The 12,592-nt window shown below is 41.7% G+C and overlaps 1 protein-coding gene across 5 annotated transcripts; it reads left to right on the top strand.

The window, feature by feature from the left end:
- The first annotated feature begins 22 nt into the window (after positions 1–22).
- On the top strand, positions 23–12,463 carry LOC147137456 (oxidation resistance protein 1A). Of its 5 annotated transcripts, none has more exons than XM_086049925.1 (17): positions 23–248; positions 1,829–2,054; positions 3,258–3,460; positions 4,532–4,608; positions 4,821–4,874; positions 6,007–6,117; positions 6,499–6,645; positions 7,275–7,406; positions 7,504–7,688; positions 8,457–8,770; positions 8,875–9,037; positions 9,445–9,658; positions 9,743–9,859; positions 10,476–10,628; positions 10,708–10,803; positions 10,878–10,951; positions 11,907–12,463. In XM_086049925.1, exons 2-17 carry the CDS (start codon positions 1,960–1,962, stop codon positions 12,040–12,042), a joined length of 2,271 nt encoding a protein of 756 aa, XP_085906051.1. In that variant the 5' UTR covers positions 23–248; positions 1,829–1,959; the 3' UTR covers positions 12,043–12,463. The 5 variants fall into 5 exon arrangements, with proteins under 5 accessions (XP_085906051.1, XP_085906048.1, XP_085906050.1 ...); XM_086049922.1 differs by having other exon boundaries at positions 24–248; positions 6,493–6,645; XM_086049924.1 differs by having other exon boundaries at positions 24–248; positions 1,823–2,054; positions 6,493–6,645.
- The last annotated feature ends 129 nt before the right edge of the window (positions 12,464–12,592 follow it).

The raw sequence follows: 12,592 nt of genomic DNA, 5'->3' as shown, positions 1-12,592 counted from the left end.
AGCAGCTAACACCCGTGTTAAACATCGGAGAAGAGATAGTCGCGGATTCAACTATTTTCATCTCTGTTAAAACAAGATAATTCCCTCGAACATACTTCCGCTTTTACAGGAAGTCGGCCCTGACAGGGAGAAAACTGAATTCGTCTTAAATTAGCCGGTGGGCGGACAGTCAACGCAGAACTGTATCGCAGGCGACGATACCATAACATTAGAGGACGGCAGCCTTCGGCACCCTCGGCGAATGACCGGTATGTGAAAGCCTCTGCCTTTTCTCGATTCTTCCGTTCAAAAGTTGCTGTGTTGTTATACATCTATTCCACTGGTGCTTGTGAGCCTCAAACGCCTTGTTCAGTTCTTTACTTCCCCCGTGGCGAGTAACGTACTCGACAGCACTTCCTGGAAGCACACTGATTATTTGCATGGGTGTGCGGTGTCAAAGGAAGCTTGGTTGATCAAACAAATCACCACCCGCAATGATGGTTGCAGGCCTTTGGAATGATGCATTCCTGTGCTGTGATTTGATAATACAGTACTGTATAGTGCAGCATCTATGTCTGCATGCAGTTTAGAGGTAGTCGAGTGCAATGACGGAGACATTTAGAGTAGTGTTTCCCAGCCTCTATTGAGCCAAGGATCACCATTTGCATTAGAAAAATCTCACAGCACATCACTAGACAAATAGACTTAGTTGAATTCTGTTTCTGTTCACCAAAAAGCTTTATGAATGGCAACAGGTTGATACCAGGTTAATTGTCCCTTCTGCCCTCTGCAGGAAGAGCATTTTATTGTTCTTCCTCTCACTATATGTAGCTGGCGTCGGAATAACATTGTTCATACTACTGACAATGACAGCACAACTGCCACCTACTGTAGTGGATGTGCAATTACACTTAATTCTCGCAAGGAGGGGGCGGGGTGCATGTCCCTGGGTTCACACGTGCACTCATTAGCATCGCACTTTGCACCCCTGGTGGGGCCGCTCCACTATTTGAGAAGGGTTAATGTAACTCTAAAGTGTTATTACTGTTTTTAAATTTTATTTTTGGGAAGGAACAATCAATTAAACATCAAAAGAGGTGATGAACGTACATGTCAATCAAAAATGTTTGATTCTGAATTCTGGATGTCTGAAGTCATTTCACTCTGCTTCTGTTTGCTACTCTTATACCCATTTGTCAGCAAACAAAGGATGGGCATTTCATTCATTTTCCAGACTACCAAGCTAATAGGTTACCACAATATTGAATCTGGCGGGGATGTGACAAAAAGTGTTGGGGGTTTTTTTTGGGTTGTTTTTTTAAAAACTGCAACGTTGCCTTTTAAAACCCATTCACTGCAATTGTAAGCTATAGACATCAAAGATCAATTTTAACTGGGCTGGCAATGAAGGACTTAAGTGAAATTGAATAATTTCGTGCGCCACACCTGATGATCTCGGCAGCTAATGACATAATAATAACTTGTATGTTAAAGAAGGATTTATTCTAGGGAAAAAAAAATCTGTTCGTATACAATTATCAGTAGTTGGGTCTCTGAAGTGCCCATCCCAGCCTTAGGTATTTTTATGAAAGTTTGCCTCACACAGGTTAATCAGAACCCTGGGAGCTGTTTTGAATTGTGAAAAACTGCATAATATGTCTCCTTTAAGAGCTGGTTGCACCCCCTGCATACACCCTCCCGATTGATTTGACATGCTAATTGAATTGGCCAACTGGCTCCATTAGTCCACTAATGTCACTTTCCTGCGTCTGCAGAAATCCATCCATGTATGAAACCTGACCCCCCTCTGCACCACAGTTAACTTGCCGCCTTGCGTTGTGAGCTGCAGATGCTGTAAAGCGGGAGCGAAAAAGACAGGCCAGTCATGGGGAATAAGAGGAGGAGGAAGGACGCTCGTTGAACCCCCTCGTCGTCCTACAGCGGGACCACAGCCAGCGTTAGGCTAAAGAGACAGAGAGGATGGCTCAGTCGGTGAGGAGGATGGACATCGCCATGGATCACAAGCCGCAGAGGGACAAGACCCGGACCAGCTACTTTGGCAATGTGAAGACCAGGTTAGGATTATGGCGTGCCGCATGGAAATAAAAGCAATCCATGTGACACATTTGGCTCGCTTTTGCCGTTCAGGTTTAAATGTGCCACAATCCAGCCTTTCATTCATCTCTGTGGATTTGAGGAGAAGGGCAGAGTTGCACAAAGAATGTGTTGTGTCAGATTATGGTATGAACAAGAATGTTTTTCACCACAGAAATGCAAGTAGCTGGACTCCAAATAAAGCCTTTTAGCTGCGTATTCCTTCCTATTTTATTGTTACAAAGAAATGACATCTTTTCATAATTTTATTTGAGAGCCCGTTTTGAACTAATCTCGAATGAAAATTTTATTTAAATTAAATTTTAAGTGAGTGAAAAGCCAAGGCTTAAGTCATTCATAAACGCAACAAATGATAACACTAATCTAATGAGATTTGACAGCAAATTTTTTTTTTTTTTTGTATGAGAAAAACTGTACTCAAGAGTATTGTAGTGTATCCAGTGTATACATTTGCTCTCCACGAAACCTGCAAACACCAAAAATTTGAGCACAAAGCATGACCAACAATTGTCTCTTCCTAACAACTGATATTGACGGCAAAGTAGGAGGACTGCAATATGGCAAAAAAAAAGTAAAGTAATGTATTTTATTCATGTCGTCCGATCTAGATTATTATCCCAATGTTTTTCTTGTTTTTAAACTGCCAGTTTAAAGCGTCTTTAAACGAAAGAAATTCACCATTTTATTCACATATGAAGTATTGTAACTGAAAAAAATGCAAAGAAATTAACAAAGAAAAGTATGAACAATTCTACTCAACATTATAACAAATGTAGAAAGATATAAAAAGAATGAAGGGGAAAAAAAACATGGTGTAACTGGGTGCAATGTAATTCGCCGCCTTTCAAGAGCCTCGCATTCTCAAAGCGAGGAAGGGCCACACACCATCATGAACAAATGTTATATTTGTGCGTTTTACAGATAAAACAAAATAAAAACGGAGACAGACTCTGACAAATCCTTTCTGCATCATGTTGCCTCCGATTGCCTGTTGTCACGCACTTTCCCGCCATGTTTGATTGAGTAAATATGCTCACAGCTGATCAGCCGTGATCGACTTCAAAGCAAAGTGAGCTAAGATATTCAGATGTGTGCATAAACAATAAATGTCATTTATAAACAGATGCGAAATGACACGTGTCCTTTCCATTGTGTGTCCTCAGGCTGGGTGCAAAGCTGCCTTCGGGGGTCTCTCAGCCTCCGCACTTAGCCAAGCGGCCCTGGGACACTCAACCTCAGGCCCGAGGCTTGCAAGAGCCTTCAGCCAGAAACCAGTATCATTATCAATACCAAACCACCTCTGGCCGACCTCTGGACCACATCCCGCACATCAGAAACCCGATACTACGGCAGTATTACCTGCAAGGTACCCTGGACGTGTTGGTGTCACACCTCGCACAAATGTATTTCTTTGCATTTCAATGCAATTTTTCATAGGAAACGTACAGAATGAATGAACCTTATTAACTATACATGCAATGTCAATGAACATTTTACTATTGTGAAAGTGTAAAATCAAGTTTTAATGGGATTAGCTTTAAAAAAAACAACAACAACAAAGAAATGAAAACGCTACAAGTAACTGAAAAAAAAGTAATTTCCTTGGAGTTGTTCTATTGTGATGAAATGAATGGAAAACCTTTTCAACAAAACATTTTTAAAATTAGACTCTCATTTACTTAATTTACTGTATGGTAACTTGGAGTTCCGTAAAAAAATCTCAGGTACTGCTAAGTAATAAATATAGTCAAATTATGCTGCAGTATTGTTTGTACAATTAACAGTGAAATACAATGGAATATTAATTAAATATAATATACCCACGTTCAATGTTTGAAACATCAACACGTATGCAATAGTTCTATTGCTGATTCTGTAGTGATAATGCTGTATGTTCGATATATATTCTTCTTTCAACATTCTTTGTTGAGGCTGCTCATTCTTTCGTATGAAAGTTTTTGTGTGACTTTTGAGATATTTGTCCTGACAATTTTGATCAAATTTCGGAACCATTTTTTTCCAAACCTTTTACACCAGGTAGACCACCACCTAAAACACAATACTGAGTGCTTCAAGTGCCACCAAAAATTCAGTGATGTAGAAGGTCTATGTTTTCATGAAAATAATACTATTGCAAGTCACAGTAACATTACGCACAGTTTGAACATTAACACTGCGCCTAAATTTGTAGAGGAAAATTGTACTAAAAAATGAAATACAACTGACTTGCTTGGCAGTGATTATTTCAAGTACCACCAGAGTGAGCCAGAGTGCCATTAGTGGCACTAGTACCACACTTTGACAATCACTGTTCTAACCTGAATTTTTTGACTTTGTAGTCCACTGTTGCCTTACGTGATGTCAATGTCATACTTGTGTGTGGACTTTTTGTTTGTATGTTAGATTTTAAATGCGTGACCTTTTGGTTTTCTCACAGGGACCTCATGGGACTCCAACACCGCAGTGAAGCAAGAGCAAACGGGACAATTGTCACATGAGGGCAAAAGCAGCACGGTCAGTCACACACTTTACGTGATGGTTGATGATCCAAAGGCTAAAGAAAGGGATACTGGGAAATGTGTATTTTATGAAGTTTAGGAAATGTATACTGTTGCTGATATGACTAACCGATGGCTGGGAAATGATAAAGGAAGAGTGTCTAAGGTCCAAGGTTCAGTTCATAGATGAGTGCTTCGGTCATCATGGGTAGACTGAATGTGTTTCAGAGCCTCTACAACAAATACAACAGGAGGACTGCATTTTCTCATGTTTACACAAAGGTATTTGATTGTTGTTTTTTTTTACATTCATCAGCTAAAATCTTTAGTAGGAATAATTCACTAGCCTTTGTATATTCTTGACAAACAGCGTTTGTGCCACTTGGCCAACTTGCGTTGACCTTTGCGCAGAAACTCGCCGCATATCTATAGTTACCTAGTTCTGCTTTAAAAGGTGTTTTAATGGGGGGCGGGGGTATTTCTTTCCCTTTGAAGGCGGGATTAGGTGTTATTTGAGGTTGAGTTCAAGAAATCGTGGTTCAGTTTCTTGTACACTCATATTTGACATTTTTCAAAGACCTCTTTGAAAGACCTTTTTAATATATATATACATACACACAAAAGTATTAGCTTTAATTTGGAACTAGAAAAAAATCTAATTTTACTCAATTCACAAAACATGGAGATGTCTGCTTTTGCCTTTGAACTCTTTAAGAATAGGAATATGATTTTGAGCTGCCCATATTCACAAAGCTCAACTCATACCTTCAACATTGCTATATTCAAGCTTTTAAAGCGCTTTATACTTTTTGAACTCAACCGCATTCAATGTCTTATTCATCTCTTGTTGTTTCACTTTTAAGTGCACTCCAGAACAGTGAAAACGCTCACCGTAAATATCTTTGGCCAAAACTAAACAGACCAACAGTGTAATATGTTGTACTATTTCTAAAATGGCGGAAAAAAACAAAATCCCCGGCAGTAATTTGTGTTGCGCAATGCGTGTGGTACCTTTTTAAATGAAGTGTAAGGCAAGGCAGCGTCATTTATATTGCGCATTTCATACACAGGGTAACTCAATGTGCTTCACATAATGAACAACATTTAAAATCATTTACAAACAAAACAAACACATTTAAAGCAAATTAAAGAAATAAAAAATTGCTTTCTAAAATTACCAAATGAACGTACAGTGCAGCTATGTCTGTATTTTTTTGTGGTAGTAACTGATCCAAATGCTATTGTCACAATAATGCCACATCTTTGAATAAGAATGTTGTTTTGTCACATAATGACTCAATTTCTCCATAAAAGTACTACATTTTGTTAGACAATAACTCCACTGTATATATTTCTCCATAGGTGTACCTAATAAAGTGTCCCATGGTTGTTGTTTTTATCCTTCCCCACACAGGATGAGTCGGTGTTCAGCATCTCATCCCGCTTCGGCAGCGGTGACACATCGCCTCGTTCTCATTCCCGATCACAATCGTCACCTTTGTGCTCTGCCCTTGTCCGCATGGAGGTAAGAGTCAGCGCATGTCACATGATGCAAACTCACTTGTTGTTGTTGCTACTGCCTGGAGTTGACATGCAAAACAGCACTTGTGGATGTAACTCAGCACTGCATCTGATTGTTGTAGAAAGTGTTAGTTAATACTATACTGATCAAAAAGCTGACGTCATGGTCAACTCTCATGAGCAACACTGATGCGCTAAATGTTTACATACTCTTTCTTTACGGTGGCTCTAATATCTTAAATGGTGTCATGTGGCGCTTTGCTATGACTACAAACATAGAGAAAGGAGGGGAAAATGCAGGCAGAAAGAGGAAGTACTTCACTGTTGCCGGGCTATAGTCTGTGTCAGAGTCACTCTTAACATGGCTTCTATTGTGAAGCGGCAGCAAGCAGAGGAGGGAAAGAGCGCCTTAACAGCAGACCCGGACGATTGTAAGGGGAAGACGACGCTGGGGATGGATCCAGATTTCTCGGATCAACTCGCTGCTCCGGCACAGTCACCCTTGCCGGAAGCAGAATACGACAAACTACTGGTAACTAGTACAAATGGTCTTGTTTCAGTATAGCAAAATTCTCATTAACTTGCTTTATCCACTGCCTGTTTGTTTATTGTGTTACGAGAGTGTATAATTCAGCTTTGTTACCCTTATAATGACTTATACAATGAAAACTAATAGACATTATTTGTTTAGCATTCATGCATATTGTGTCTATTAGATTCATTTTTTTGCATGATGTCAACACCCATTTTACAATATGTCATGGCATAGGACATGAGAGCCCAACTTTTCAAAATCAGGTCAAAGTAATATGTGCTTTAAATCAAACCTTGATGCATTGTGCTATGAATAAATAGAGATAGTTCACTCAGCCCTTTTTTCGAAAGAGATTGTAGAATGTTGTTAACATGGCTTCTATTACTCCATAGTTTCTTATTGGAGCGCTTAGTACCTTAGCACCAACCACTTACACTCAAGTAAGAAGAATATTTTGAAATGGATTATTTTTACACTTGAACAGCTTCACTACCTTCATATAAAGATATTCAGTTGAAAAACTGGTATAAGTGATACGCCGTATTTGCAAATCTAAAACCAACGTGGATGAGATAAGCTCAATCATTCAGTCAACTACCAGCATCTTGTCTTTTTGATACAAACAGGATGTGGAGGCGGTTCCGATGCCTGATGGACAGCTCTGCCTTTTGGCTTTACCCCCTGAGTGCTGTCAGGGGGAAGGTCCAGATGCCACACCTTACCTCAAATTGTTCTGCCGCCACATCACTGACCGCAAGGTAAGTACGGTGGTACCTCTAAATCCAGTTCTGAGACTCTGGTCTGCCTCCAATTAAAAATCTGTTCATATATTCAATTTCTCCCTGACCTTGTCAGGGCGTGGTTTCCGGTATCCTCCTGGTGACGACAAACAAGCTCTTCTTCGACCCGTGCAAGACACACCCACTGGTGAAGGAGCACGGCTGCGAGGAGTACCTGCTGTCGTGCTCCGTGGACAAGCTGTCGTCCGTCTCCTTCTTCTCAGATATCTCGCACGTTCACTTTCACTACTCCCAGAAGAGGTAAAAAAAAAAAAAAAAAAAAAAAAAAATCACAATTGAATTTGTTGTTTAAAGTTGACTGCAGAATGTGACTACAGTGGTACCTTAACACGTTTAACTCAATTTAACATTAAATCAAATCCGTTTTCACCATTAAAATGAATTCAAATCATTAATCTTTTCCAAACCCCCCCCAAGTGGAGTGTTAGCATCTTACACATGTTCCTTGCAATTGTTTTCATTTTGAATTTGTGTGTTTGGCTGTTTGTTCCGTTCAATAAGCAGCTGAAAGTACATCGGTAACTGTGGTTCTCGCATTTTTTTTTTTTTCATTTCACTCAAGCGGCGCTGTGTCTGAAGCTCGGTAGTAATTCGAATTTGGGATTGCAACACAAAGCAAGAAATAGACCAATCGACATCTCTGTTTGCTCCTTTTTTGACAAAATCATAAATTCAGAGACTGAGTAAGTCAAGGTACTCCTGTAATTTAAAGAAATAATTATTTTAATGTCTAATTTCTTACAGTTTCAGTGTGCAATCGAGTTGCTAGTCATACATGTTATGCATAGCAACAATTTTATACTGTGTTCACTTTGGATGCATTATAATTTGTCATTATAAATACATTGTACAAATTACTGTAGCAAAATTAGATTACTACTTCCTAATCCCCCACTTTTTTTTTTGTTTGGATTAGATTTCAATTTTCAAAAATAACCATCACGGAATGAATTAAATCTGTGTATCTAATCTGAAATTCTCATTTTATTATTATTTTTTTTTTTTCAGGAGAAAAGGGAAGAAACTTTTCCAAAGGCTGAAAAATGCCAAAAGCGCGGATCAAAAGGTGGAGTCAGTTCCACTTGTGGCACCTGCAGCTCTCTCCAGTTTGACTCTCAAAGAGGAGGCTTCTGCAGTAAGTGAGCCAACTGACAGTCGAGAAGTGCCTGAGGAACAGCTCGATAAGAGCCCGTCCGAGATGTCAGAGGCTTCCGGAGGAGCTCTCGGCGTGGCCGCCACCTTCTGCTGCGGAGCTCCAGACGCGTCCAGCCAAGTGAAGGTGGATGAGGCGCAGTCCCCCTCTCTGGGGAGTCAGACTGCAGGTATGTACAGTACCTACACTACGTACAGTGTGTGGTGATTAATTCAGTTATGGTTGTTTTCAAAATGAATAATACATTCATACGTTCCTTTTTGAAATGCCCAGTGCCTGCAAGGCACTCAGCAGGAAGTCCCAGGTGCGTCATGTTTGTGCGGCTGCGGGTTCAGTCGTCTGCAGGGAAGAAAAAGCGTGCTGGGGGATTTCAGTTTGGCGTTACTGAAGCCACCGCTGCCGGACGGGAAGCTTGGATCGCACTTTCGCAAGAGAGGTACGCTGACTCGTGCAGTTGAGGTGGGCTTTAACGTAAAAATATGAGAGTAGAAAAATGATCCGACAAATGAAACGATTCTGGTGTTTTAAAAGGTATTTTGATTGGGGTTGAGGTCAGGGATTGCACGCTGAACTCATCCAGCCAATTTATAGAGTGAACATTAGGAATTGAATTGTCCAAAATGTCTTTTCTCAAAATTACGAATTCAGCGCACTACATAAGAACAAACCAACCCCCGAGTGTATCGTCCCGTTCGAGTTAATCGGGTTAAGGTGACAAGCAGTAACGCTAAAATCCTGAGTTACGTCGTGTTGTCTGTTGTTTGGCTTCTTGTTGACACAGCTGCTAACCTATTTGTGCGCCCAAGCTGTCCTCAATAAGCGCTTTTCTGTCCTCCCGCTCAGCTCCGATGAGCTGCACGCCTTTCTCAAGCACCGTCGACCCGACTTGTGTCTGCTCAAGGGCGGAGGAGGAGGTGAAGACGACGGGGAGGCGGATCACAATGAAGAGGAGTTTGTACTGGTGGAGGACAAAGACGACGATGACGAGGAGGAGGAGGAGGAAGAGGAGCTGGAGGAAGTGTTACAGAAGCAGCACAGCTCGGGAGATGACTGGGAGGTGAGTGGTTTGTTTTTGAAGAAACTGCAAATAATGCCTGCGTCTCTTTGGAGATAGTGGACTGAAGTTGCGTTCTCTTTGCAGATGGTGTTGATGGAGGACAACGGCGACAAGCCAGGCCAGCTCACTGACAGGGACCCGGAAGGACTTAACGCCATTGTGGAGAGCAGCCACATTTTAGAAGCCTCACATGTCAGAGAGGTCAGTGAACCCCAGGGACAGGAATATGGACGAAAGTCGTTACGAGCACAGTAATCGGGTGTTTGGAGTAGATGAATCCATGAAGTAGCGATCAAATATTTATTTTATTATTAATATGTATTTGAAAGATTCATACATGTAATACCAAACTAGATAGTATGCATGTGAGGTGCAAGTATTCATTTTGTCCACTTGGGATTGCCATTCCTCATGTTATACACTGTTGTATCTGTGACGTTGAATATCTGCATGGCTGTAAAAGGTGATTGATGTGAGGGATGTGGTCGTCAGTGGGTGATAATTAAGAGTTGGCTGGCGATTAACTGACAGAACCATTACCCATTATCGATGTTGAGTGACGGCGTCAGTTTGGCAGGTCGGCTAAGAATGTGCTTGTGTTTACTGTATTTTGATAACGTTTCTTCAATGAAGTCATTGAAAGTGCACCAGGTAGGCAAGCTATATTCAATTATCTTAATATGTTTACTTTACCGTAGACGGGCACGTCGCATTTTAGCTTTAGGACAATGGTTCTTAAACTGGAGTTCCATCCATCCTCGGGGCTTCGGTGAGTCAGTGACGTATTCAGTATTCTCATCACCTCACCTTTTCGCAGCTGTGCAAGGAGCTGCCGGCAAAGACGGTGGGCCGCGCCTGGCAGCTGGCGTACAGCATGTCTCGCCACGGCGCCAGCCTCAAGTCCCTCTACCGCAAAGTGAGCGCCGCCGACTCGCCCACTCTCGTCATCATCAAAGATGCCCTGGACGAGGTCAAGTCTCCACTTTACAGCGTCTCAGAAGGTCGTAGCGACTACCGCTCGTGCTGTAACCCCGCCTTTCCTTCCACAGGTATTCGGGGCTTTTCTGTCGCACCCACTGAGGCTCAGTGAGACGTTTTACGGCACGGGAGAAACTTTTCTCTTCATGTTGCATCCTCGATTCAAGGTCATTATTTTGCGCGAAATGAGCTGTTGCTAATTTCAAACTGTGACTAAAGTGTACTTTCCCTCTTTCAACAGTGCTTCAGATGGACTGGAGAGAATTCTTTTTTCATTAAAGGGGACTTGGACTCATTCGCCATTGGCGGAGGAAGGTAAAGTTTACAATCAACAAATGGATTTTGGGGGCGTAACCTATTTGCTGAAAAATTCACCTATTTGCGATTTTGTGCTCAGGCCAAAGCCATGTCTGATGTAAACATTTTGCTTTGCCATCTTGGTGTCAAGCAACAACAGTGATGCCTTGAGATACTAGTTTAATTCGTTCCATGACCAAAATAGCTTTTTTTTTTTTTCTTTCTCAATACAAAAAACGATCCGATCCGTGACTCAAAATCCATGACCGATCCGAACCGTGACTTATGTGATCTGTTGGCCCACTAGTGAGTACCAAAGACAATCTCCTGATACTCAGCATGAAAAAAAATTATGCGCAGCCCTGGTTATAACACCATGACAAATACTATTCGTTAGCCCATATATGGCATTTCCCGTTGTGTATTAACTTTAAGCTACCGGACTTTAAGTTTAGCCTCCTTATTTCGTTTTTAATTTGACACTAAATGTCGATTGGGACTGGCAATAAACATTCGAAGCCTCATTTTTGATGAAATGCTCACTATATGCTAAACTGCTGCTTGTTTGTGATGCGAGTTGGCTTGAGGTCACTGCCACCATACAGCGCTCGTGTCTCAAATTTTTGCTTGCACGTCAAAGCAAAAAAAATGGCCAAATGACGCCGCGTATCTCGAAAAACTTGCAAGTCGGATCATTTGTACCTTAAGGCACCACTGTATGTTGAACTGAGTTGAAGAGCTACATTTCATCAGGATACAGCCTTGTCAAACAGGAAAAAGTGCTTTGCCACCATCTTGTGACATCTACAGTACATGACAAACCTTTTTGGGTGCGCGTCAATTAATCACAGATTTTCACAAATCCGCGGCAGGGCTTGGACTTAAATTTGGGATACGGCTTTCATGAGATTGTGCAGGTGAAGCTAATGGAAGTTTCCACTATGTATTTTGACCTTTTTTCCCCACCCCGCAGCGGTCACTTTGGTCTGTGGGTGGACGAGAATCTGTACCTGGGCCGCAGCAGCCCCTGTCACACCTTCAATAACTGCTGCCTCTCAGAAACCGCCGACTTCCGAGTCATGGAGCTGGAGGTGTGGACGTTCAGCTGAGGCGTCCCGCTGCTCGCTTGCCGCAACCGGAACTGTGTTCCAACACGGCTGTCGTTTCATGGACCCAGTCAGGTCAAACTCTTGGATTTATTCACACGGTCAAACGGATCAGGATGAGAGGGACTTTGGAGCACTGGCTGCCAGAAGGGACGTTTTAATGGCCGACTCGTTCCTGCGGGCACGCTCTCAAAAGAGACTTTGCACTTTGCTCCATGTGAATTGGTCGTCATTTATTATGCGAACAGCTCTGCATCTTCTTGCCCAGCCCTGTAGCCACGTTAGTTTGTAAAAGAGACTCGTGAACAGTGTAATATCATGTGTACTAATACTTACGTATTATGTATGCGAATGCTCCCTTCTTGACAGGATGTCATCAATAAATGTCACAGGCTATATAAAATAAAAATATCTATACTTAGAATTGATCACAATTGTCTTTATTTTAGGCTCATTTCTGATGCCGTTAAAGCCTTTTTTTGTGTGTGTGTGTGCATTAAAATTTTTCACATACATTTGCCTACTAATGCAGACCCCACATCCGGCCCGTACT

The sequence above is a fragment of the Filicampus tigris genome, chromosome 13 (assembly GCF_054856515.1).
Source record: "Filicampus tigris isolate MCC_2025a chromosome 13, RoL_Ftig_1.0, whole genome shotgun sequence".
In the NCBI taxonomy this organism is placed as follows: Eukaryota; Metazoa; Chordata; class Actinopteri; order Syngnathiformes; family Syngnathidae; genus Filicampus; species Filicampus tigris.
The sequence above is the reverse complement of the archived record's forward strand: the minus strand, read 5'-3'. Positions and strand labels throughout refer to the sequence as shown.

What these genes read in the sequence shown, in the direction of transcription:
- LOC147137456 (XM_086049922.1), top strand. Translation starts at nt 1,960, where the DNA reads ATGGCTCAGTCGGTGAGGAGGATGGACATCGCCATGGATCACAAGCCG. An exon ending in TTTCTCATGTTTACACAAAG is followed by an intron (nt 4,875 to 6,006) that starts GTATTTGATTGT and finishes TTCCCCACACAG; the next exon opens with GATGAGTCGGTGTTCAGCAT. An exon ending in AAGCCTCACATGTCAGAGAG is followed by an intron (nt 9,860 to 10,475) that starts GTCAGTGAACCC and finishes ACCTTTTCGCAG; the next exon opens with CTGTGCAAGGAGCTGCCGGC.